The sequence below is a fragment of the Saccostrea echinata genome, unplaced genomic scaffold (genome assembly GCF_033153115.1).
Source record: "Saccostrea echinata isolate AGI-Se365-2 ecotype Australia unplaced genomic scaffold, CSIRO_AGI_Sech_v1 ptg000054l, whole genome shotgun sequence".
NCBI lineage: Eukaryota > Metazoa > Mollusca > Bivalvia > Ostreida > Ostreidae > Saccostrea > Saccostrea echinata.
Window position 1 is genome coordinate 60,150,710 of NW_026889803.1, and position 24,861 is coordinate 60,175,570.

The 24,861-nt window shown below is 32.2% G+C and overlaps 2 protein-coding genes across 2 annotated transcripts; one reads left to right on the forward strand and one right to left on the reverse strand.

Moving 5' to 3' along the window:
• Positions 1-2,034: 2,034 nt before the first annotated feature.
• LOC133205483 (uncharacterized shell protein 2-like) lies at positions 2,035-15,296 on the forward strand. Its single transcript, XM_061341309.1, has 3 exons — positions 2,035-2,270; positions 7,545-7,559; positions 13,155-15,296. The coding sequence occupies exons 1-3, from the start codon at positions 2,189-2,191 to the stop codon at positions 13,856-13,858; spliced, it is 801 nt and encodes a 266-aa protein (XP_061197293.1). The 5' UTR covers positions 2,035-2,188; the 3' UTR covers positions 13,859-15,296.
• A 3,676-nt stretch (positions 15,297-18,972) lies between these two features.
• Positions 18,973-22,291, reverse strand: LOC133205069 (uncharacterized). Its single transcript, XM_061340811.1, has 3 exons — positions 22,234-22,291; positions 19,368-19,721; positions 18,973-19,163 (listed from the first exon to the last, which is right to left on the reverse strand). Exons 1-3 carry the CDS (start codon positions 22,289-22,291, stop codon positions 18,973-18,975), a joined length of 603 nt encoding a protein of 200 aa, XP_061196795.1.
• Positions 22,292-24,861: the final 2,570 nt, after the last annotated feature.

The following is a 24,861-nucleotide window of genomic DNA, read 5'->3' on the forward strand; positions in this document are numbered from 1 at the left end:
AGATTTTTTTTTCAAATTAGGTGGTTGACGTCTGCTATGCAGCATATCCTTGGGTTTAATAAGGTCCTTAATGTTTCTGATTGTTGAAGAATAGGGAAAAATTGGAAGTTTAAATATGCTGTGATTTCTTGGGTTGTGAGTACTAAGAACAGAAGAAATCTTTTCGTTGCTTTCACGTGCTTCTAGGGACTATATGCTCAGAAGTAAAAAGAAGACCCCCTCCTCGTTTACCTTACCTTTTATATGTATTGCATTTTTGTTCAATATTTCCATCACAAAAACTTTTTGTTTTTGATATTGCGATTGCAAAATAAACGTAAAGAAAATATGTAGAAATATGTGGAAATTTTTTTTAGAGACTTTGTTTCTTTAGAAATGTCATATTTGACATTTGACGTGGTCACATTGACGGAAAAAGTTTTAAATACGTTAAAATTATGTATACAGACAACATTTTTCATTTTGGGTTAAGGAAATTGTTTATTTTGGTGGATCCCTTTTGACAGAACGTAATATCAAGGAAGTGTCTGTACAGTAATCGCGGTTTTTATTTATTTAGAAATAATAAAAAGGGTGTTGCTGTCTTAAATACGTATTAATGTTTTTCAGCTGGGATCATTTTATATACAATCCAAACAGTTAACGTTATGAAAAGATACGATGAAAATATAATTTATAAACAATACCCAAACCACCAAGACTTGGCCAATACGACAGGCGAACGAAAAACATGAAATGTTTGCATGTCCAGGGTCCATGTCAAATATATTTATTTTTTTAATTATATAAAATAAATGATATGCTTTTTCAACTTATATTAAATATAGCACATTGTATATTTGGGAGTAGAGAGGATAAGAATAAAATTATACATGTATTTTGTTTCTTTTCATAAGGAGAAATACTAATTTAAGTGAAAGTTCAAAAGTCACTAAAAGCCTTTCCCCTTAAGCACCAAAATCTCAAAAGAACAACAACAACAAGGCTTAGCTTAATTTGCTAACATATACAAAGAAAGGACTCGCAATTACAGAAAATCTGTGCCGCTTAGCAAGGGAGCAAAAAAAAAAAAAAACCACCCAAGAATTTTTAAATAAAAGGATATGACATTCTAAAAACTTTTTAAGGTAAAACAAAATTTTAATTCACCAATTTAATATTTAACCATCGACAGGTTCATGCAAAACAAAAGTTTTGCACAGGAATATGTTCGAAAAATCTTTTTAGGAATAACGTTTAAACAATATGTTTAAATGATATTTTGTAAAGCAATTTAACTATAACAAACTATACATGGGATAAAAAGTACAATCTCTTCCCTCAAACAAACATTTGGAATCTAAAAATTTTTGCTAATTTATACTAAGATTTCTTTGTTTTGGTAAAGGTAATTTTCTCTATATATTTTAAGCGAATTAATTTGTACTCAGATGTCTTTGGTTTTGTAAAGGTGATTTTTACTATATATTTTGAATGAGTTCAATATTTCTATGTTTTAGGGATCACCTGTATATTTTAAAGTTTTACGTTATTTAAATGTTTATATAAATTTAAAATACTGAAGAAAAAAAATCATTCCTGCTTTCATATTGAAAAAAAATATAAATCCGTCTGTAAATGTTTAGGATTTTTAATTCTGTTTATAAACACACGTACGACTATATCCCTTCTGTGTAATTAATGATCTACTGGTAATCATGGTTTGTTATGTCTGACTGTTAGTTTGGCCGTGTCATTTCCTAGTGTCCTACAGAGAGTGTGATCATGAGTAATCTTGTCAGTGAGGGAAAAAGTTCCATATCAACATGTAAACATCAGTTCTCATCAGATGTGATATTAATAAGATATCTCCATAAAACGAAAGATAAACAAAGAAATGACCATTTAATTTGTCTACCGCTGTCTTAAAGGTTTTATCATTGTCATACGGGTAACCACAAAGAGAACTTGAGGAGCCTGTATAAGCAGCAGCCGACACCTCCCGTCATGCATCACGAAATTGCGCGCGAGATTTTTGTATAAATTGACAATACGGAAGTTGCAGAGTATTCAATTGTCTGTCAATGTGGACCCTGTGTGTAAGCCTCATTAAATCTGTCATGACAGTTTGTAGTAAGGACAACGATTATATATAAGTTAACTTAATGAAGAGACTCGACAGGCAATCACAGACAGCCCGAGAGAAAACATGTTTGTCGTCAATACCATTCTATTTTTTTATGGATTTGTAACTTTAATTTGTTACGTCAAGGCTGTGACAATGCAGTACGGTAAGCATCGTGATCGAAACATTTCCTCGTTTTACAATGTTCATAAAATTATGTAATTATTCTTTTTTCTTAATTATCAAAGGTAATTAAGTCCACATTAGTGCCTGGATTTTCATTTCAGTTTTTTATACTAAAGCTTATGACAGAAGATTAGACATGCTTTTCCACTCTTCTTTAATATTTGATCTTGATGAATCTTGGTTTTACAATGATTAAAGTATAACATGAAATATTAAATACATATTTTGGGAATCAGAAATGATCCAATCAATTATTTATTCAGTTATCAATATTGTTGACGTTCCATTATTAGTGTTGTGTTCAATCCTTCATTGCATTATATTCAAACTTTTAAAGATTAATGGTGATTTTCTTATGACTGCGTGACATCACGATGCCCTTTCATCATAATTGCAAATGGAGATTAAAATGCCCATCTGTATACAACATTTCATGTATCCACTTTGACCCTTCCTTTTGGATACACATTTTTATCATGAAATATTTAAAAGGGAGTGTGCAATTTCAAATTTTTTATCGTAAACTTATCTAAATTAGATAGATAGATAGATATAATTTAGATAAGTTTACGTTAAAAAGAGATTGAAGTTACTTTTTTGAAATATATATATATATATATATATATATATATATATATATATATATATATATATATATATATATATATATATTATCACCATAAATTCACAATCGTGTCCAATATTACCAGTAAAAACTTAGTAGTGATATTATTTATATCAGGGAGACGGAAGTGTTGAGAAGGTTCTCCTTCAAACATGATGTTCCTCGCTGTCTTACATGACCACACAAGGGACATCTATCTTTTAACGGTCCCTCTCTTTGTTGTTTATTTCTACGGAATAGCAATTTTGATTCTTAACACACATGTACAAAGTGTTTTATGATATGTTAGTCCAGTTTCCAATTTTAGTTTTCTGTCTTTAGGAATTGAAAATAGACCATCTTGATTTGAAAGTGTATTGTTATTGTCGTCAACCTTTAGTTATTGTCTTAATCAATTGAGAAAACACCTGCGCAAATATTCATCATTGTCTTAGTTTTATTTGTATATAGAATACTTTTAATCTGCACTCACCTTTGTACGTGTTTGGTTTACAGTGCAAGGCTTGAAGGTTTCTGAAAATTAAAGAACCTTAGAACCGGCTTACAAATATTGATTTAATTGGTCATTAGTCTTTCAACTAATGTTTTAACGTAGTTCTATGCAGCCAGACATTAATTCCAGGTCGCTGCATAAAAGTTGCATAATGCACCTTTGATGTTTCAGAGTTTTTTATTACGTAATTTACTAAGAAATAAAAAGAAAAAATTCCCTAGTATTTTTTAACATATCTATTTAAAGAAATTTCTTTTGAATTTGTTTTAGGTTGGATATTAGAACGAAGAAATAATAATTATTTTTGTTCTTCATTTGTAGATAATTAACTCTCTTTATTAAAATGAGACAGCTAAATTTAAAGAGTAGTGGCAGTTATTGTTTGGTGCTTGGTTGATTTATAATACTACTTTTTACATATGCCGCAAATCTCATAAATGATTTTAAAGTCAGGTTTCTTTCACATAAAAAAAATCCTCTTTATTCTTATGCCTACATATTTTATATCTGCCACAGATCATATCTATAAACAGTCGCACAGATCTTAATGGGAAATAAGACTAGTTTAAAGGTGAAAAAGAAAATTGTGGTCTATTTACAGTCAATACTCACAATGCTTCACTGCAGACTGAAATGTTTATATTATTATCTATTTTTATTAAAATGTACATGCCATAAGTCATTAGAATACTGTTATATACAAAGATGAAAATTTTAGAAATATTGTAAAGATATTGTACATTGCCATGCTGTTTAGAGTAACATACTTTCAAAATTGTCCACAGTTTAAACTAATCTACAGAATTAAATAAAATATTAGCTAGGAGGGACACGCTGCAGCTTCCTAATTTATAATGTTTAAATTTTGGGGGACTGATGTGGGTGATGGATTTCCCGGAATCAGTCAATCTTCATCCCCTTGAGCCCGTCCCACATTAACGTCCAATCAATATAAAAATCAGCACCTAAACGACAATGAAATATTTCAGACGTCACAACTGTGCCCAAAACGAACACCTGGATTTTAATCTTTTTTGCATCATTATTCCATCCTTCTACATATGAAAATAATTTTAACAATAAGTCTTAAGTCTTTATGCAAATGGTAAATAAATCAACAAGTATACAGTTGTTCTGAGTTTAAGTGCAATAACAACAACAACAAAAAATCATGAATAATTAAATGCCTTTGTTTTATCTGTATATTAGTCAAATGTACAGCTGTATTTTGAGGGGGAAAACTCTAATTAAGAAATACAGTACTATATTAGCAAACTAAAATTAACTTTATTTCGATTGTTCCTGGCTGTCTGATTGACTTAGACTAGATTACATCAAGCAGACTGAATGTTTTATATATATATATATATATATAATTATATTATAATGTTTGAATTCAATTTAATTTAATTTTCAATTTTTAAACCAAGGTAAGCTACTGAAAAATAATTTGATGTTACAAGATTTCAACAACCCCGTTTAAAGTCAGCTTTTCATAAACTGTACGGTCGTTCTAATGACCTTATTTGTAAATCCAATTTATCGTTGGATCGAAAGAAGTCATGTTTAACTTCTTTCATGTTTAATTTGTTAGGTCATTGCCTTTGTATTTAATTTGACTACGGAATACTCCGTTTACCTGATCATTACATAGGGCTCACAGCGGAGATGTTTACTCGTCCTTGGCAGCTGATCCCACCTGTGTGTGGGTCCGTGTTTTTGTCCTGTTCACGATTCGTTTTATTTACTGGATTTATGAGATCGATCACTGTTCGTTTTCCTATTTTTTTTTTTACACATTGAGCTTCTAAAAAGTTACAGATCTGATGTTTCTAAATTTGGAAACAATTTTTCTGTGAAGCAACAATAGTGGTGAGGTCGCAATAGTCAATATAAACTTGTTTTAAACAAAGATACTTCAGCTCCTTTTTCTAACTGTGACGTCATAGGAGTATGATAACAATGCCCTGTATGAGAAACTACTGTATATAAGAAACATGGATTCTTAAGTTGACATTCATTAATTGATAGGAAAATAATAAAACAAATGTACATGAAGCCTTTTGATTCGGTACAATCCTAGATATATTGATCTCAGAGAAAAGCACATCGACCTGCATTTCCTGCTCGATCGATATGCTTTTTCTAAGGTCTATATATCATCAAAAAGCTACATTTGTATAATACAGTGTCAAACTCGGTGTACAAACGTTGATGTACAACAGTGAATACTATGGAACACAGATATTAATTTATCTGCACAATTACTATGGATTCTTTTTTTGTATTAACCACATTTGATGATAGTGGAATTTAATTTTACGTTGGGAATCTATTGTTTAGTTAAGTTTTAAAGTTCAAACTTAGTTTAACTATCGTAAGTACTATGGGAGTATTATGGGACTTGACTTACGGAGTAAAAATTTGATGCTGGGAATAACTGTACTGAATTCTACGGAACTTTGATTATCGATCGTAAAAAAAACTTTAATAATTTGATTTTCTAAAGTTAACAATAGTTTAGTGTAGAAAATTATAGTTGTCTATAATATTTTTATTTTATTTTATTTTATTGGGGGGTTGGGAATTCATTGGAAATTTTAATTTAACTTTTTATTTGTATCGCTTGAATAACTCGATTGATATATTTTTTTGTGCAGGTGTATTTATACCTTTATTTAGAGTGAGTAAAGAATTTAGGTATTGATTGCTAAGTAATTGAATCTTCCCGGAAAATCTCTAAATAAAAACAAACGTTAAATAGGTTCAATTAAGTTTCTACCACTTCATAATGAATGGGTCACTGAGCATGTGATAAAAGACAACAGCACGGTAGTTCCGAAAACCTTCACGATTCATTAACTGGTACAAATTCCTCTTCTCTTGAACAAATAGGTGTTAAATTTGAACTCGATCAGCCTCAGTAAATATTCGGTTAAGCATTGGAATAATCAGACATCACAGTTTCTAATTTCTTACACGACTACTTGCTCATCTTCAATTATAACAAAGTTTTAAATCTATACTGAAACTCTATAAGAAACACTGTATCAGCCATTGTAGCATACAAGTATTTATAATGAATAACAATCTAATCTTTTACATGTAGCAATGCATTTGCATGCCTACATAATCGAATATAGAGGCAGTTTTTACTCTACCTATCTGTTTGTCCGCAAAAACTTTAACCTTGAAAATAAATTTTCATCGGTTGGAGTCAGGGTTTTCGTACTTTACATGTATATTCCTTGTGACAAGATCTTTTTTGGGGTACAGCATATTTGACCTCTTGATCTTCACTTTGAGTTTGACCGTCATTTGCAAAATTTACAAAATCATAACGTTTGAACCGTAACTGCTAGGGGTTTCATACTTCAAATTGTGTACTCCTTGTGATAAGACCATTTCTTGGGGTCTAATATTCTTTACCTTGCTCTTGGAGTTTGACCCTTTTTTTGAAAAACTTTAAAGTAACCATATGCTTTGAATGGTTGCGGCTGACTTTCATATTTCACAAGTATATTCGTGACAATACCTTTCCTTATTAGGTACTAACAACTTTGACCTTGGAGTTTGACAAACTTTTGAAAACCTATAGCCTTGGCTATTGCGTTTTAATGGCTAGTGCTGGGGCTTTTGTATCTCAGATGTGTTTTCCTTGTAACAAGAACTTTCTTTGGGTACAGACAATTTTGACTTTGGAGTTTGACCTATTTTTGAACAACTTTAACCTTGGCCACAAGTTTTAATATTTTCATATATAGCTTTCATATTTGAAATGTGTATTCCTTGTGACATGATCTTCCTTGGGACAAACAAATTTGACCTTAATCTTGGAATTTGGCTTACTTTTGAAATACTTTGACCTTGACCATAACTTTTGAATAGTTTGTGCTAGGACTTTCACATTTCACGGGCGTATTCTTTGTGACAAGATCTTTCTTTGGTTACCAAATTTTTTATCTCTTAAACTTAGAGTATGACTTGCAATTGCATTTGAGAAACTTTGTTCGCCATGAGCTGCCATGCGGGGGCATCAGTGTTACATAAACATCTCTTGATTGATATAGAAAATAATGATAAATGAGGATTTTAATAGTCTAGCTATTACACTTATATTTTTTTTCTACTTTCAGAAATGCGGATGTGCAGTGAGTATTATTTTAAAATATATTCAATATAAACAAGAAAACATTGATGTAATCATCAATTGTCGCCCGGGAAATAAATAAAGTAAACAATGGAAATGAGTCTTGATCATCAAACCGCTTCGATATGTGTGAAAAAGGCATGCGTCTAAATGATGGAGACGATAGTCGAGAATATTTTGAAAACTTATAGTCGGATGAAAATCGAACAAAAACGATACCCTTTTAAACTTTATCAATTCCTCAAGTAAATGTTGGCTGCATAAAATATAATTTGAAACCAGACACATGCATCACATATTTTCAAAAATGTCTTTCACTTTAAGAATATAAAACACGAACTGTGTAAAGTACATTTTTACGTTTTTATGCGATAAGTAAAATTCGATGTTCTAAAAAAAAAGGGACCTGTCGTTTTTTCGATAGTAAATAATAAGCAACTTTATATATTAAATATGAAAAACATATATATTTTTACAGATTCACTTTATGGAAGTAAATATATTGTGTATCTCGTAATTTATAAAGGGAAAGAACATTCTGATTAACAATCTTTTTAATGTTTAGAAAACCTTTAATTCTGAATAACTTCTCCCACCTCAATCCCCATATACAAACACTTAAACTTATATGTATAGATCAGCCCGGTCCTCCGGGCTGCAATTAAGTTTACTTTGTGTGGATTTTTTCTCTTATACAGTCGCTTCTTCTTTTAGTTTAGTACTACTTGTTAGACCATTGTTACGAATCGTAGAACATTAAGTACAATCTACACAGATTCTAGACCAGTCTTCATGCAATGTAATTTTCATTTTTAACATGTAGAAAATCTGTGTTTCATGCAGATGGCTTATATATATATATATATAATTTAATTTTGTTTGTATTCTAGCCTCTGATTGGTTAATATCCAAAAAGGAACACAAATTATTTCTGTATAACCTGGTTTGGTATGGGGACACACCCCCTTGACAACCAGCTGAATCGTCTGTTTCCATACAATCCTCTCATTTCCAGTCCTCGGGATTCATGGAAAATTCCAGATTTAATAAATGTACCTTTAATTTCAAACAATAATTCGATCTTACCACATGTAACCAAACAACATGGCTGCTAGGCCTATGTATCAGTTTTTACCTCCCCTCGATTCCCATCACTTCCGTTACTTCCGTTACTACGGTTGTATTATTGAGCGGCAAATTTGAACTAATAAAAAGTAACGAAATTTTACACCCATAGTTATTAAATGATTTTAAAATTAAATTATAAGGAATGACTCTAATCCTTGGCCAAATTATTCGAGTATAACCTGGTTTGGGTCAGTTTACGCTGTTTTATAATCCGCTTCGCGGATTATAAAGCGTTAACTGACCCAAACCAGGTTATACTCGAATAATTTGGCCAAGAATTAGAGTCATTCCTAAAATATATATATATATATATATATATATATAGTAAACCTAAATCACGAGAAAGATTTATGTATTCTTAAAAATGAATGTTGATCATTGGCAATCAATGGTACATATCTCTATATTTCAAGTTCTCTCGAAAAGTTTTGTGTAAATTAAATGATAACTCTTATATTGCAATGAATATAGTTGATCCTAGTTGTATTGAAAGGAAGAAAAACTATTGCGTTTACAAATAAGTGTTCTGTGTCATATCTTAAAATTAGGCGTAATCAATCAAAACACGTGTCTCTAGTGTAACAGAGTCGTATACAATATCAAGTTTATTTCTTATACGCACACATACCTATTGCATCTTTGACGTAAGAATTAAACATCTTTTATGCCTTTTTAAATTTGTACTTTAACCCCAACAGAAAAAGGAAATGCAAGTCAACATTACTTCTACTTTATCCTAGGCCTCTGCTAAGACTTTTTTTTTAAATTTGTCCCAGGTAGGAAACTTCTGTTTTTTGATTTTTTTTTTTTTTTGGTGGGGGGGGGGGGGGTTATGAAGGGCAATGCAGACCGTCTCGTTTTTAAAGTTAAAGAGTTAAAGGACTTATCGCATGCTTCTAAATTATTTGAAATTAAAAGTGTAAAAGTTCCTTATGACCACAGTTTATAAACTCTGTGTTTTTACTGCGGATAAATTGCCGTAATTAACCAATTACTGACTCCAATGAAAACCCCTGAAATAAAAATCAAAGTTAATTAGATAGCGATCACGTGACCCTGTGACGTCAAAGCGACAATGGCTGATCAGCTCTTCACATTAATCTTACTAAAATATACGCGATACAACCTGAATTTTTTGCGTTATGAACGACCAAATCACTGATTTTATCGGTATAAAATTTAATATCAAACCTTATATTTTGGAATTGTCAGCAAGATATCATCTGAAAAATCTGTTAACATTGTAAAAATAGCAGGGACGATAGCGAGGGAGACGCGGCGAAGACGAAGAAACACGCCATCACAATACAATTTGATTTGTCATCTTATCACATGTATTAACTTATTTGATTCACAAATTTAATATTATATAACTTTGTTATTCTTCGTTTTTAACATAATATTTAATTTATGCAAGTATGCCTTCATATGTTTTGTAAAGGATGGCGGTCTTGAAAAATAATTTTCCGATCACGAAACATTGCCGTAATCAGAGCTACAGATTCTAGATGTTTGGAATAAAAAACGAAAATATCTCAAAAGTCTTATACCTTATAACTAGTTAATGTTTCTATAGTAATTGAAATCACGTTACGAATTAATTTTTTCAGCATTTTTGTAATTAAGCTGGATTTGTCATTGATATCGATTGAAAACAATAGATTTATATGCGCCTGCTGTCCAGTGTAATATTTTAACATCAGAAAAATTTAAAGTTTGTGATTTTTATGACAATTATCAGTTTGTTAGATACTGCCCCCCCCCCCCTTAAAAAATATACATACCCACCTTGAAAAACGTGGGTCGGAATACATCAAACAAAAATATTTTATTGATGACCTGGGCATCTAGGGGACAAGCAAGGTACAATGTAATAAGCAAAGGCATTTTACCAGATTTTGGACATTCTTGACCTCTGATGCTGGAACGGGCTCAATTAATTTGTATTCTTCTGAGAGAAGTTGCTTAATTTTTCCTTTGCTATTCGCTTATGATAATTAATCACTGTAAGTAATGTAATTGAAAGTCAATTGAATAAGAGAATTATACAAAGATTTTGATGATATATAATACAAAAAGCACTCTGTTTTTAATGCTCAGGTAGATTGTAAATAACAAAAATAGTTTATCGTTGTACATTAAGACTAAGAGACGCAATGTAAGAGAGAATGAGTTGGGTTTACTAATAGTGCTTAAGCACCGTTGTGTTTAGTTTATATGGTATAGTGAGAAATGGCGGAAAGTACAGGCAAGAAACTAAATCTACTTTCAGATTTGTTAGTGAGCACTAGACTAATTATTTTGTTGATCCCTGATCATCCTACATGTCTTGCTTTTGGGCAACATAGCTTCAATTATCATTTTCTTTTATTTTATACTTCTATGGATCCTTACAGGTCACGGTAGCCTAGTGGTAGGGCGTTCGCTTCGTGATAGGGAGGCCCGGGTTCGATTCTCGTTCGCCCCGCCGCGTCAAGACCTAATATGTAAACAAAGACAGTGACTGTTCCTTCGCCAAGCACCCGGTATTTGAAGTGAAAGTCACGGGTTTTTCGGATGAGACCTTAAAAACTGAGGTCCCTTGTCACGATAGGCGTTGGCACGATAAAAAAAAACTCACTGTTCATTGGCCCTAATTGCCGAGTATAGGTCAAAATTTGAAGCCCTTCACCGGTATATGGTGACGTCTACATGAGTGAAAAATTCTCGAATGGGACGTAAAATATACACTCTATGGATCCTTTACAGTGTTTATATAGTGTTGACCGTTAAGGCCCCTGGGCATCTTATTTTTTGGTGTGTAAGGTGAAGTCAAGTAATATTTTTTGTGGAGTTATAGAATTGAATTCATGTATAAAAGTTATGATATTCCAGATGAGGATCTTCCGTAACGTTTTGATTTATGCCTAAAACATACATCTTATAGCACGATTGTAATGAAATAGATCAGTAACTACAACATAAAGACGAGCTGACTTGACATGGCAGTCTTTGATATATACATCATTACCGGGACTATGACAGTTGATGAAGGTACTTAAGGACCCTCTATACACCGATGAAAAATGTTTTTTGGACTTCGAGAAAATTATATAGCGTAAAGGAGGTTATTTTGAAATTAATTAACCCATTTTTAATATAGGGAGCGTGCCTTTTTTATTCACAAAAAAACTTCAAAGACAATGAAGTAATAATGAAGAAAAATTTCCTTTGCTTACTCAAATGGATAAAATACATGTAAATAAAGTTTTCAAATGCGCTATTTTGGTCTAATAAAATGTTTAGAATACTTGGATTTATTTCAAATTATGCAATACAGTTCAGATTACAATTTATTCTATCCATATGTCAAATGGTGGGTCAGTCTAATTACACAAAAGTACCCTGAAAATAGGGTGCAGTGTAGAGAGGGTCCTTAAGTGCCTTATATCTCCGCGAGCTGCCGAGTGGGACACAAGTGTAATCTACACACTAATTGGGACAGTTTTAAACCGCAAATAATAAAACAAAACTATTTACTTTCATTATACTCTTATTTCAAATAATAACATGTATTCCAAAATGATATATTTTCAAGTAACACTTATTTCTAAATTATACATTTACATCAACAACATATTTTATATCGCTGTAAATAAATTCGCAATCCAAACAAGCAAAAGAAAGACAACTCTTTTTTTTAGTATACTTGTTCGGATTTCATTGACACTTTTTACAATGATATCACGTGAAGAGTTTTTTTATCAATAACAAGTACCGTAAATTCTTCTTAAATATTAACAAAAGTCTAATCATCCCGTTTATTTATTTATTTATTTATTTACTTAAAAGTCTTTTTTTAGATTAAATTTAATTTGAACGGAATAGTTAAAATATGAAATATACAAGTAGTTTTGTTGTAACTATGAATTATCAGCAGTAGGTATGCAGCATCTATACGGACGATTGCGTAGAGTTCCTACTGGAATCTGAGTTGTTTTATCTATTCTCCGTCATCTGTCAGATAGAGGTATTTCCTGGTGATGACAAGCCTTGCTCTGACTCCTGATCACGGAGCCTAATAAATCATCTACTTCAGGGAGAGCATAAATCAGTTACTGCAATCGATGTTCTCACATAGTTTTTTTTATTGTCATCATCCAACAAATTCACAATCTCTAAATCGAATATGGATTAATGAAACAATACTGATCTCACATGAGCTCTAAAATAAATGAAAACTTATCATAAACATAATAAATTTAAAAAATATGTTCTATTACTACGTTTCACTTAAGTTTCTGTGCAAAATCCACATAAAAGCATTGATTCCTTTGAAGAAGGGACACAGAACAAACAGATGTGAAGGTCTTTTTTCCCTTTTAGATGAAAATATAACATTCTGAAGTCATACTTTTTTCTGGAGTTTAGTATTAATGACTTGTATGTTTTGATTATAACTACACTCTATTATCGTTTTCTATTTTAGTGATAGCAAAACAATCACTGACTGACAGACCTGTAGGCCCGGAAGGGATATTTGGGGATTGCAAATGTTTTCGAAGGGAGATCGGCTGTCCAAAATTTTGGTTTCGTCAACCCCGTAACGTCTGTCCCGGGGAAACACGAGTCATAGAGGTTCCAGAAACATACACCGATTACGAAATTGTCAGGGAGGAAAGAATAATTTGGAATGAGATACACAAAAAGGCGGTAGTTGACGTTCCTGTGCAGAAATACGAAGAGGTAATGCTACGACCACCTCTCACCATCGCAGAAACTACATACGACAACCCGAAAGTGCCAATCCTCCCTGAACCACAACCAGTAATTGGAGAACCCATTCCACCAAATGTAGATTTACCGCCAATAGTTGGAGTGCCAATTCCACAAGAGGTTATTCCAGAACCAGTTGTAAAGAAAGTAACGAAAGTGGTCAAGCAGCCCCCCGTGATGGGAGTTGTCAAGAAAACAATGATTAAGAAAGCGCCGATTTACAAAACAGAAAGAGTACCCGTGAAAACGTTCGTCACGAAAAAGAGACCAATTCAACGAGTTCGCATTCATTACAAAAAAGTAATCATTGAACATATTAACTGCTGTCCTAATTTGAAATTTTGGTTCATTGATTTACCAGTGGTTGTGGAGAATAATGAGGTCTACGATAGTAGCAGAGGCGTTATAAGAAAGTAGTATGGAAACATAGCGCCTATACTATTTTCGTGGTGAAAGTAAAATTACATGACGGAAAGTTCTTGGCAGTGTTTTAGTATCTTTTATAATACAATTAAAAATATAGTGTCACTACAACATTGATAGAATCCCTTGTCCTAAGCCTGTTCCTATAAATAACACACATTTTAATATTAAAATAAGAAGCTAAGGGGAAAAATGTCTAAATAGTTCCTCTTTGACCGACTCCATTGTTATTTATGTTTAAGTATTTTGCAATTTCCTGGAAAATGAGAAAAGAATAGCATCTTATCACATTCCCATTATCTATTTATATTTCCTTCGCCTTCCTAGTCCTTTATGTTTTAATGCATCCTTGTCTCTTGTAAATACAAATGTGAAATAGACAATTCGCACAGGGTAACGTCTTATTCCCGTCTTGTAAGTTGATGGCGAAACATAGTTTTTAGTTCACCTGAGCTGAAAGCTCAAGTAAGCTTTTCTGATCACCCGTTGTCCATCGTCCGTCTTTAAAATTTTCACATTTTCAACTTCTCAAGAACCACGGAGTCAGTTTTAACCAAAGTTGGTACAAAGCATCCTTGGATGGAGGGGAGTTTAAATTGTTAAAATGAAGGGCCCAGCCCTCTAACAAGGGGAGATGCATGTAATAAAGTAAAGACAAAACTAGGGTGGGGTCATTAAAAAATCTTTTCAAGAACCACTTGGCCAGAAAAGCTGAAACTTATATGAAAGCATCCAGGGGTGGTGTAGATTCTAAATTGTTCAAATCATGACTCCGGGGGTAGGGTGGGTTCACAATAGGGAATCAAAGTTTTACATTGAAATATACAGAAAAAAAAATCTTTTTCTCAAGAACCATTGGGCCAGAAAAACTGAAACTTAGGTGGAAGCATCCTGGAATATTGCTGCAGAACTGTAGCGTCATGGTTTTATATTTTAGTTCTTTGACCATAACAAAGACTAAAATATAAAACCATAACGCTACAGTTCTGCAGCTACCTGGGATACTGTAAATTCTAAATTGTTCAAATTATGACCTCCGTGGGTATGGTGGGGCCACATTAAGGAATCCAAGTTTTACATTGAAATATAAAGACAAAAAAATCTTTTTCTCAAGAACCACTGGGCCAGAAAAGCTGAAACTTATGTGGAAGCTTTCTGAGGTACAAATGTAGTGTATATTCTAAATTGTTCAAATCATGACCCCCGGTGGTTAGATGGGACCACAATAGGTATTACAAGGGGGGAAATCTGGTGAAGAACAGCAGGCCCAAAGTTACTCAGGTGAGCATTGTGGCCCATGGGCCTCTTATTTGCATGCTTTCCATTATGTGATGTTAACAAATTTTGTGTTAGTAAAAATCATTTGTATTTTTATTGTTAACCCTTAAATTTCCTCGTCCCATTCAAATAAACAAAAGGTGATATTTGTGGACTTTTTTGCCGTTGTTTTATTCTAATTCTATAACAGATAATTCAAAAGACTCCTGCATGAGTAAAGTCTTGCGACGAATCTAATTTGTGTGATATTAAGGCCTCCTTTAACAAAGCTAAACGCAAGGCAAACTGTATTTGTTGGCAAAATATGTGCAATTCAGACATTTTCATTGAAAAATTTCATTGAATATAATGCTCTTTGCCTCTTAATATACCTTGGTTTTAAAACCAAGTCTCATCACTAGCACCCCCCCCCCTTTCAAAAAAAAATTCTGCGTTTAAAGGAACCCTCGAGTTCAGCTATTCTAGAGTTCAATTAGTATACTGACACGACAGTAGACTCAATGGAATTCAATTAAACAATAAAATACGTTTAGTTGTTAGTACAAGACAACGGTTGCAACATTGCAGAGAAGAAAAAAAACAAACACGCGTGAACATATAGTTTACTTAAAGCGGTTGCGACTGTTATCTGTTATTCAGAAAACAGAGAGACATTTATATATATATTAATATCTTTATTCTTATTTAAAATATTGTATTATTGATCTGCGCGTTAAAAGATATTAAGAAATTTCAAACTGATGGTTTTAAAACACCGGTTCTAACTATTTTAATGTATTGGTAACGGCAATGTTTTTCATAATACGTTATATGGAAATGTGCGAGTGACATCAATTATCAAAAATACACATTGCAAATTACCGTAAATTTTGTAAATCCAAGGCAAAAGATTATGCGATGGTTGTGATAGTGATCAAATCGAAGACGAATTACATTTCATTCTTCAATGCCATAGATATCTGAATTTAAAGAAAAATATATAAATGAATATTTATTATAAATCCCCAAGTACTTTAAAATTATTTCAGTAAATGGGTTTACATTGCATTTCTACCCTGGTTGGCCTGAGAAAATTTAGCAATCATGCTCATGATCTGTCAGGTTGACTCAATGTCTATTTGTACAAGGTTAATTTTCAGATGTTTATATATTATAAAACAACATTGTTACATATTTAAAACAAATAATATATTATTTTAAATTATGTATTGAACTACTTTATATTATACTATTAGTATTGTATACGAGTGGAACTCCGGGACCGATGAACACTTAATCATTGGTCTCTCCCTCCTTTTTAAACTCCTTGAGAGACTTAATTGCTGTAAAATATGTTATAGTTATATGTTATTATTATAAACTGATGGGCTGTTTTGCCCAAAAACGCTTAATAAACTATTGATGGTCAGCAAATAAAACCCCGAATAATGATGAATTCTTTACCAAAGTGATGGCCATTCCGCTATGTGTAGATTTTAGATTTACTGCCTTGTCAGAATACTAGCTGTACAAGCAGGAAGTTTGGATAAAAAAATCTACTGATCGAATCTAAACATTTAGTAGAGCAGTAGTTTGAAGGCCAAGATACTTATAAGTTATAAAGCAAAAAGCGATCACAATGTGCACGAAAATAAGATCAACCTTCGCTCAGTGTTTTTTTATTTACTAATTATTTTTTAAACTTTGCAGTCAGTGATTGTTCTGCTTGTTTCCCTTTAAATAATGTTTGTTCTTTTCTCTTTACATTACCATTAATTTCTGGTTAATTTCCTACTTTACATGAAGTGTAGTCTCACGTCTAGTTGCGGTATATAACTGCCATCTATAGCGCTTGCTTCACTAGAAACAACTTCACAAAATGAAGGAAAAAAATTAGAAAAGGAAAGTTAGCATTCTTATTCAGGAAACGACCAAGATATTATTTTTGTTGAATAATAATGAACAAAAATCAAAGAAAAAAACTCTAACAATTGTAATTCATTCAACAACAAAAATTAAAAGGAAGAATTTCCTCCTAAGAAAGGTAAAATTTCAAAATAACTGAATAAAAGCAGCAGCAAAAAGATTTGAAGACTTTAAAATATCAAAGCGTCAACAGTAGGAATTTCGTCTATACCCATTTAAGTATTTATAATTTTATATCAAAACTCGACAACACTCACACCCTCAATTTCTGGTATATTTTTCTGTGTGTAAATAATTCTTTTGCAAGATTAGTTTTGAGAAAAATCATATACAAGTTTAAATTAGAATTCATCTTTACGTTCAGTTTGATAAAATATGCAATTTTCAACTAATCTCAATAACTTCTTGTAAAATTTAAATCTCGAAAAGTACTTTAATTTGTAAATTATAGAATTTTTTCTCTCCAGATACAAAATGTACATTTGAAACATGCAATCACTTTCCAAGTGTCAGACGGTTATATTTTTTTTTTCTAATTAAAATTATATTGAATATTTTGCAGGGAAAAGTATCCCATTTTCGAAAAATTTTCAAGGAAAAGGCTTCACATAACATTACACAAAATCTGACAAAAAAAATGTTGTTTTTGCACAAACATCTCAAATTCATCATTCACTTGCACTTTTAATTTATAACTGCGCGAATTTCTCTCTACCTAGATGAGGTTACTTCTCTTTTCGCACGTTCACCTGCCATAAGCTTCACACTGTGTCTCTAACCATGATTTAATATAAAATGAAGTGATGAAGTGAATTGATAGGTTTTTATTCCAGTAGTTTTGTTTTGTTTCGTTTACAAACTCCCATCCATGAGAGAGAAATCCAACATCCATGCAGGTAAAAAAAATGTATCATATTATGGAAGCTTTTATCATTTCTTAATTAAATCATGAACAATACATAGGACAACATCCTAACAATTAATATAACTATAGTTAACTATAGTGCTAACTTTGACATGGAAACTATCGTAACTATAGTGATGACTTCGAGACTTTTATTTACTATACTAATAACTTTGATACCTATAAATGTTTTAACTTCATGTTCGTAAGTATTTGTGAATTAAAAAAAAACTTACCTACCTACCCAATTTTAAAGATGGTTTTTTTTTTTCAGCTCTTCAATTTTTTTTAAATTTAAATATTTCGAATTTCCAACGTTTCGGCATAACTGAAAAGACATAATTTGTCGAAATGCGCATCTGATGCATCAAAATTGGTATCGTATATGATTTACATACATATGAGACGTCTATTAGAGAAAATTAATTAACTTTAGGGATATTTTTGAAACTTTCGAGTTACTATAGTTATAGCTTTGATAGCTTTGATTTACTATAATGATAACGTTGACAATTTGATTTACTACAGTGAAAACTCTGACACTTTGAATTACTATAGAATGACGTTAAACATCAAACAAACAAACAAACAAAACAAATTGAATTACTATAATTATCACTTTGAAAACTTTGATTTACCAAAGTAATAACTTTGTCACGTTGATTTACTACATGTACGAGTATAGTGATCATTCTGACACTAAAGTTATCAATTTGATACTAAAGTGATCACTATGACACTTTAGTGATAACTGAAACAGTAATAACGTCGACTTACTCAGCTTACTATTGAATTTTTTGTTGTTAGGAATAAACCGGAAGTTTTCAATCCAGATTTTAAATAAAAGCAGTTACCACTTGATTAAAAAAAACACACACACACAGAAAAGATGTGTATATTTAATGTTTAAATTACTGTATTCGAAAGCGTAGTGCACACCTGAAAAGTAAACATTTAAACGAAACAACTCGAAAATCAAGAAGTTTTATTTTCTCGGAATTTAACAATTAAAACACAAACTTTAGTCAAACTTGCAGCATCGCTTCTCGTCATTGGGACAGTCACCACTCTCAAACTCGTCATGTCCACAATCTGTGTTTTTACAGGAACAGTCCAGTTCACTGGGTCCTGGTCCATATATAGGTGTGTCAAAATAGTAGGAGGGCTCATACAGGTACTGATAATGGAAGTTCACCTCCTGCTCTTGGGGTTCTTAAATTAGAACATGATAGTATTTTTTTCAAATTAGTTTATCATTTGGGTGTATAGACGTATATACTTTTCTGAGGTAGTATCAAAGGCAATTTAGTATACCTATGTTAATCCTATATAAGATTTTCTCCTTCATATTTTATTCAGAAACGAAGGAACGTAGCAAGCAGCTACAAGATAAACATAAATCTTATCGACACTTACGGGTTTGAACACGCCTTCCCTTTCTAATGACACGCCCATTATCATTTACTCTAACACCTCGACGTCCAGCACCAAACCGCCCTCGTCGAATGGCACTTCGCTTGTATCTCTTTGATGGAGTTTCTGCAGCATATCTATCAGGAGTAGCCTCCCGCTTGTATCTTGGCTCATAACGAGGATTTTCTGCGTATCTTTCTGGGGTAGCCTCTCGCTTGTATCGGGGGTCATAACGAGGATTTTCTGCGTATCTTTCTGGGGTAGCCTCCCGCTTGTATCTTGGCTCATAACGAGGATTTTCTGCGTATCTTTCTGGAGTAGCTTCCCGCTTGTATCTAGGGTCATACCGCGGATTTTCTGAAAATTAAGGGGACACATGCTTCAAAAACAACAATTTGCAGTGCATTTTTTTTTTGTATGTAGAGCAAAATTTTTCAAAATTATTCTGTTAAAATACTCCTTCTGCTTATATATCTAATTTCTTTTTATTACTTGCGTGTTCTTATTTTAGGCAATTCACGGCAAATTTTTTAGGCAAATCGAAGATTAGGGATTATTAAACAGTCAAAAATTACGCTTTTAGTACTAAAATTTAGAAATAATCAATTAGCACAAAGCGGATCGTGCAAAACACCTAGAATATGTGTCCTGTCACATTTGTAACGAAAAACTTCAAGGACTACGTCGGTTTCTGTAAAGCGAAAACTTTCTGTAAATTGTCTGTTTATGTTTTTTTTCCCCAAGACAAGTTGCAATGGTTTAGTTTTTATAAATACTAACACCTTTAGAAAATATATCAAATACATTAATAAATTGTCTTTTCAGCGAAAGGTTTTAAAATTAAAATAAAGACTTATTCACACAGGTTTCTAAGAAATTATAATAAATATAAACCATTCTCCTTGCATCGCGGAGTTAATAGAAATATCCCACATATCAGATTGATTGACAAATGAGACAGATTCTTCTTCGCTACAAGTGTTTTATTGTTGTCCAGACAAATTGTGTGACAGCGTGTCCATTACGGGTCAGCACGTCTCCCAATAAAGGGGATTAGCGTCGTCTACTTTTTTAGTATCAAAAGTATATTAACTGACAATCGAAATTTATAAGGACAATTCAGTTATATTCATTAACTGGTGCCCGTAACTGACACAAATGCTTCTCCCACATACATAAATATGATCATTATAGCACATAATTTGTCAGTTAGCAAATGAAAGCATATGTTCTCTGAAAGTATTCTACCTCTTTTTGTTTAAAAAAAAAATGAATTTCAGACCCAGAAGATGCTTTTTTAATGTTCATTTATTTAAATAAATTTACATTAATAAAAATTTTTCATGACTTTTTTACTATATTTTATTCAGACCTAATGTTATTTATTTAACTTGAGTTGACTATGTCAAAATGGACTCTATACAATGTTCAACAGATCTCTTCCTTTGTTAGGCCCACGATTTTGTTGTTGTTTTTTGTTTGTTTTGTTTTGTTTTTTGTTTGTTTTGTTTTTTGTTGTTGTTGTTGTTGTAGGGACTTTTTGGATTATTTACGTACATTTAAGTTTAAGAATAACAACTGGTTTTTTTTTATTTGTTATAATTTATTTTCTTTTTAATTTTTGACGATCAATAGGAAACCAGAAGTCTCTCAAGAGACTTAGCTTTACTGGTTTGTACTTGTAACAAAGGAAGAGAAAAGTAGCACTTGGACTTAAAACTTTGCAACAGCAATAAATAGAATAGTATCCTTGGCTTAGTCTCTTTTGTGGCAAAATTTATTGCAATCAGACTAAAACTACAGGAGGAGTAGCCTTTTTGAAAGAATTTTACAGAAATTTTTCATTTTTAATAACCATGGCTACACAATTCATCAAAATTACCGATAAAGACAATTATGTATCTCATTGTAGTCTACCTGCATGCCAAGAAGAAACTGAAGGAAAAGTAGTGTTTTGAAAGTATTTCATGGATTTTTTTTAATTTCTAGTAACCATGGCAAAACCGATCATCGAAATCAAAAAGGGATAAAGAGAATTATATATCTTAGTGTAGTCTACTTCTGTGCCAAGTAATATTGAAATCAGACCAAAACTGTCGTAGGAATAGTGTTTCGAAAGTATTTCACAGAAATTTCTATTTTAAGTAAACATGGCAACTTCGTTCATTGAAATCAAACACAGGTAAACCGAATTATGTATCTTAGAGTAGACAAAAACTATAGGAGGGGTAGCATTTTGAAAAAAAAATGATTACAGAGGGACAAACAGACAGACGAACGGACGACGAACACCTTACTACCGCATGAGCTTTTCTGGTCTCTGACCAGTAGAGCTAAAAACCAAAATAACCCCCCCCCCCCCGAAAAAAAAGAAACCCTGACAAACAAACAAAAAAGAATGAAATGAAAAGCAAAACAAAACTGATTGCACGTTCAACCTTTGCTATTATGTATATATTTTATATACCTTGATGTACATACATGTGTTCTCTACAAAAATTGAGTAATTTTTCAGTTTTAATTTGTATATGACAGTATTAATTATGGAAATTATATTAATATTGTTTGGTATTGGTTACATAAAAGGTGTATAACATACGATACAGCAGAGATAAATAATTATAAGGTTAAAAAGAGATCAATGAGAGAAAAATATATTCTTCAAAATTCAGATAACATTTTTAGGTACATGATATGCGTCACATATCATTGAGTGGCCTCATCTTAAAAGAAATGATTGCAATTTAGTTTAACCTGTACTTGTACACCTGTGTCCAACACATTAAATATTTTTACTATTATGGCAGAACTCATTGACAATAGCTGTAATGTCTCTTTAGGAAGAAAACTTAAACATATATGAACTCACCGGCTATGCATATCTGAATAAGTACTACCAGTCCTAATAGAGTGATTAGTTTGTTCATGGTGGTGGTTCCTTTGCAGGCCTTTCACACAACGAAAGCTCCAAAGCAAATGTCGGAGATTTTGAAAAAGTCTCAGCTTAAATATGCAATGTCCGACCGTAAATAATGCTTAGGTGGGACATTTACGATTAGTTCGATCATATTGTTTGTCACATGGAAACCATCTTCGTGGTGGAGAAATAATGTATAAACAAGTTAACATTAAATGACATTCATGGCATATAAACATGTCCATTGGCCAAAGTATAATTTCTATTGATAAGATATTGATTGTCATAAAATTAATTGACCAGGAGAAATACTTCTTAGAAATTGGCAAAAAAAAAAAAAAAAAAAAAAAAAAAAAAAAAAAAAAAAAAACCAAAACAAAACAAAACAAAAATCTAACAATGTAGTCTAAAGCACCCCATATATATTAAACAGGTATGTCATTTGGAACTCAAGTATTATATCGTTAGCAAATGGTCAATTGTGCAAATTCGAAAAGAAATAAAATGATAAACTTTTTAAATTAATCGTGGCCTTGTATCAGAATCCAGTCAAATATTTCTTCTCAAAAATCTTACATATCAAGCAATAAATTATTCAGCGAAGTGACCTGGCTAGAGAAAGAATGCAACAGGGGCATTTGTAGATGGTCTCCTTTAAATGACACTGTATTAGATGCCTGACAGTAGATGTCACCTGCAAACTTTCGTATCGAGCACCAACTTTCAATAGTGAGGGGACAAAGCCTTGCACAAATAGAACAGAAGAAGTATCTGTGTATTTTTTTTCAAATTCTTTTTTAAAAATGCAAGGTTGTACATGGTCAAACTGCAAACAGCCTTCTAGCAAAATTGTGAGATTTATTACAAGGTACGTGCAATAGAGATGCATTTTATCTTTGAAAATATTCTTCTCAATTTATCGAGGTCTTGCTTCTAAATGAATACAAAGAACAAGAAGCTCCTCTTTAAAATTGTGAAATTCATTAACATCCCAACTTCCCCTAAGACCTTCGGGCGTGCATAAATGGCGAGATGATGGTAAATCTGTCTCATTTCTGAGCTCCCGGCAAACGAACTATTTGTAATTTAATCAGCAGTCCGTAGCAAATCTAACAATCTGTAACACCTGGACGATAGGTTCAGCCTTATGATGGGGTCATATTCCTTGGCATAGCAGGCAAACCACTTGGAAGAATGTTCTGAGCTATAAACCTGACTATTTACATTTGAATGTAGTGAATAGGCCTGCAGGGTGGGACAAAACTGGGTAAATGTAATTGAAAGTACATTATTTTTTTGGAACATATTTTTTTCCAACTATTCGACTTGGCCAAGATCAGGTGCCCATTTCCAGCTGAATGTTATCTAGAAGTAAATCTTTACACTTACATATAATCTGAATGTCTTTTGTTGCATTGCGAAGATTAGAATGAAAAGCTTTCCACTGGTGTACAATATCATATATATATAGTATCTGCATCTTTAAACAAGAGGCGCAAGGGCCTTTACCGTCTCTTGAGTATAATACAACAATTTAGAGGATCCATATAATATTAACTGTTAGATGAAGCTTTGTTGTCCAAATGCAAAAGAAATAGGATGATCAGGATCAATAAAATAATTAGTCTAGTATTCAGTAACAACTCTTAAAATAAGTTCTAATCTGTCCCCATTGATCACTATATCACCTTGCAGACTATCAACAAACTATTAGTGCTTCTGTACTATTTTTAACCCCATATTAAAACCCTCTCGGTCTTTGAAAAACATTTAATAAAATAAGTTATTTTTGTCTTATTTTTATTTATCTATTTTTAACAAGTTTACCTGATCATTAAAACTATGGAGGTACTTTTCGTATTATACAATAAAAATTCTTGCATATTTCTTTTATTCTATTAACCTTTCAAATATATTACTTACAAATTAATTATCAAAAGTGAGTGGTAAAGGGGAATAATTTCTCTCAGTAGAATACAAATTAACAGAGCCGTGGAAAGGACCAGAACTCTTGACAAATTGGTAGATATGTTCAAAAATCTGGTAAAAATACTCTTGCTTATTAACACTTTTACTCTGTTTGCCTCCGATATGCCCAGGAGCAGAGAAGATTTTCAAAGATATAATGCATTTTTACTATAGATTCAAAACAGCCCTACGCTAACACCAGAACTCATGACCAAGGGTAATGAAATTCATGTTTCACTGCTTGATGTCTAGGAGTAGAGAATATTTTTGAAAATTGCATTAATTTTTATGGTTTTGGCCCCACCCCTCAGTCCCCAAGAGGACAGGGACCATGAAATTAACATTTTTTGTCACCCTTTGCCCAAAGATGCTCTATACCAAAATTTGTTCAAATTGGTTCAGCGGTTCCAATGAAGAAGCTGAAAATTTCTAAAGTTTACGACCGACCGACGAGCAACGGACGACGTACGCCGACGGACGAAAACAGACTGCAATTCAAATGTAGGTCACCTGACTGACTCAGGTGACCTAAACAAGCGACAGAATAAAGGTCAAAGATTCATGATTTTTTGAAGCGTTTCAAATAAAATGTTAAAATCATTTTGAATGAAA

Bases quoted from the DNA above. Each gene is read 5' to 3' on its own strand.
- LOC133205483 (XM_061341309.1), top strand. From the start codon at position 2,189: ATGTTTGTCGTCAATACCATTCTATTTTTTTATGGATTTGTAACTTTA.
- LOC133205069 (XM_061340811.1), bottom strand. From the start codon at position 22,291: ATGAACAAACTAATCACTCTATTAGGACTGGTAGTACTTATTCAGATA. The intron at 19,722-22,233 runs GTGAGTTCATAT...CTTAATTTTCAG, and splicing joins TATTCAGATATGCATAGCCG to AAAATCCGCGGTATGACCCT. The intron at 19,164-19,367 runs GTAAGTGTCGAT...TTCTAATTTAAG, and splicing joins GGGAAGGCGTGTTCAAACCC to AACCCCAAGAGCAGGAGGTG.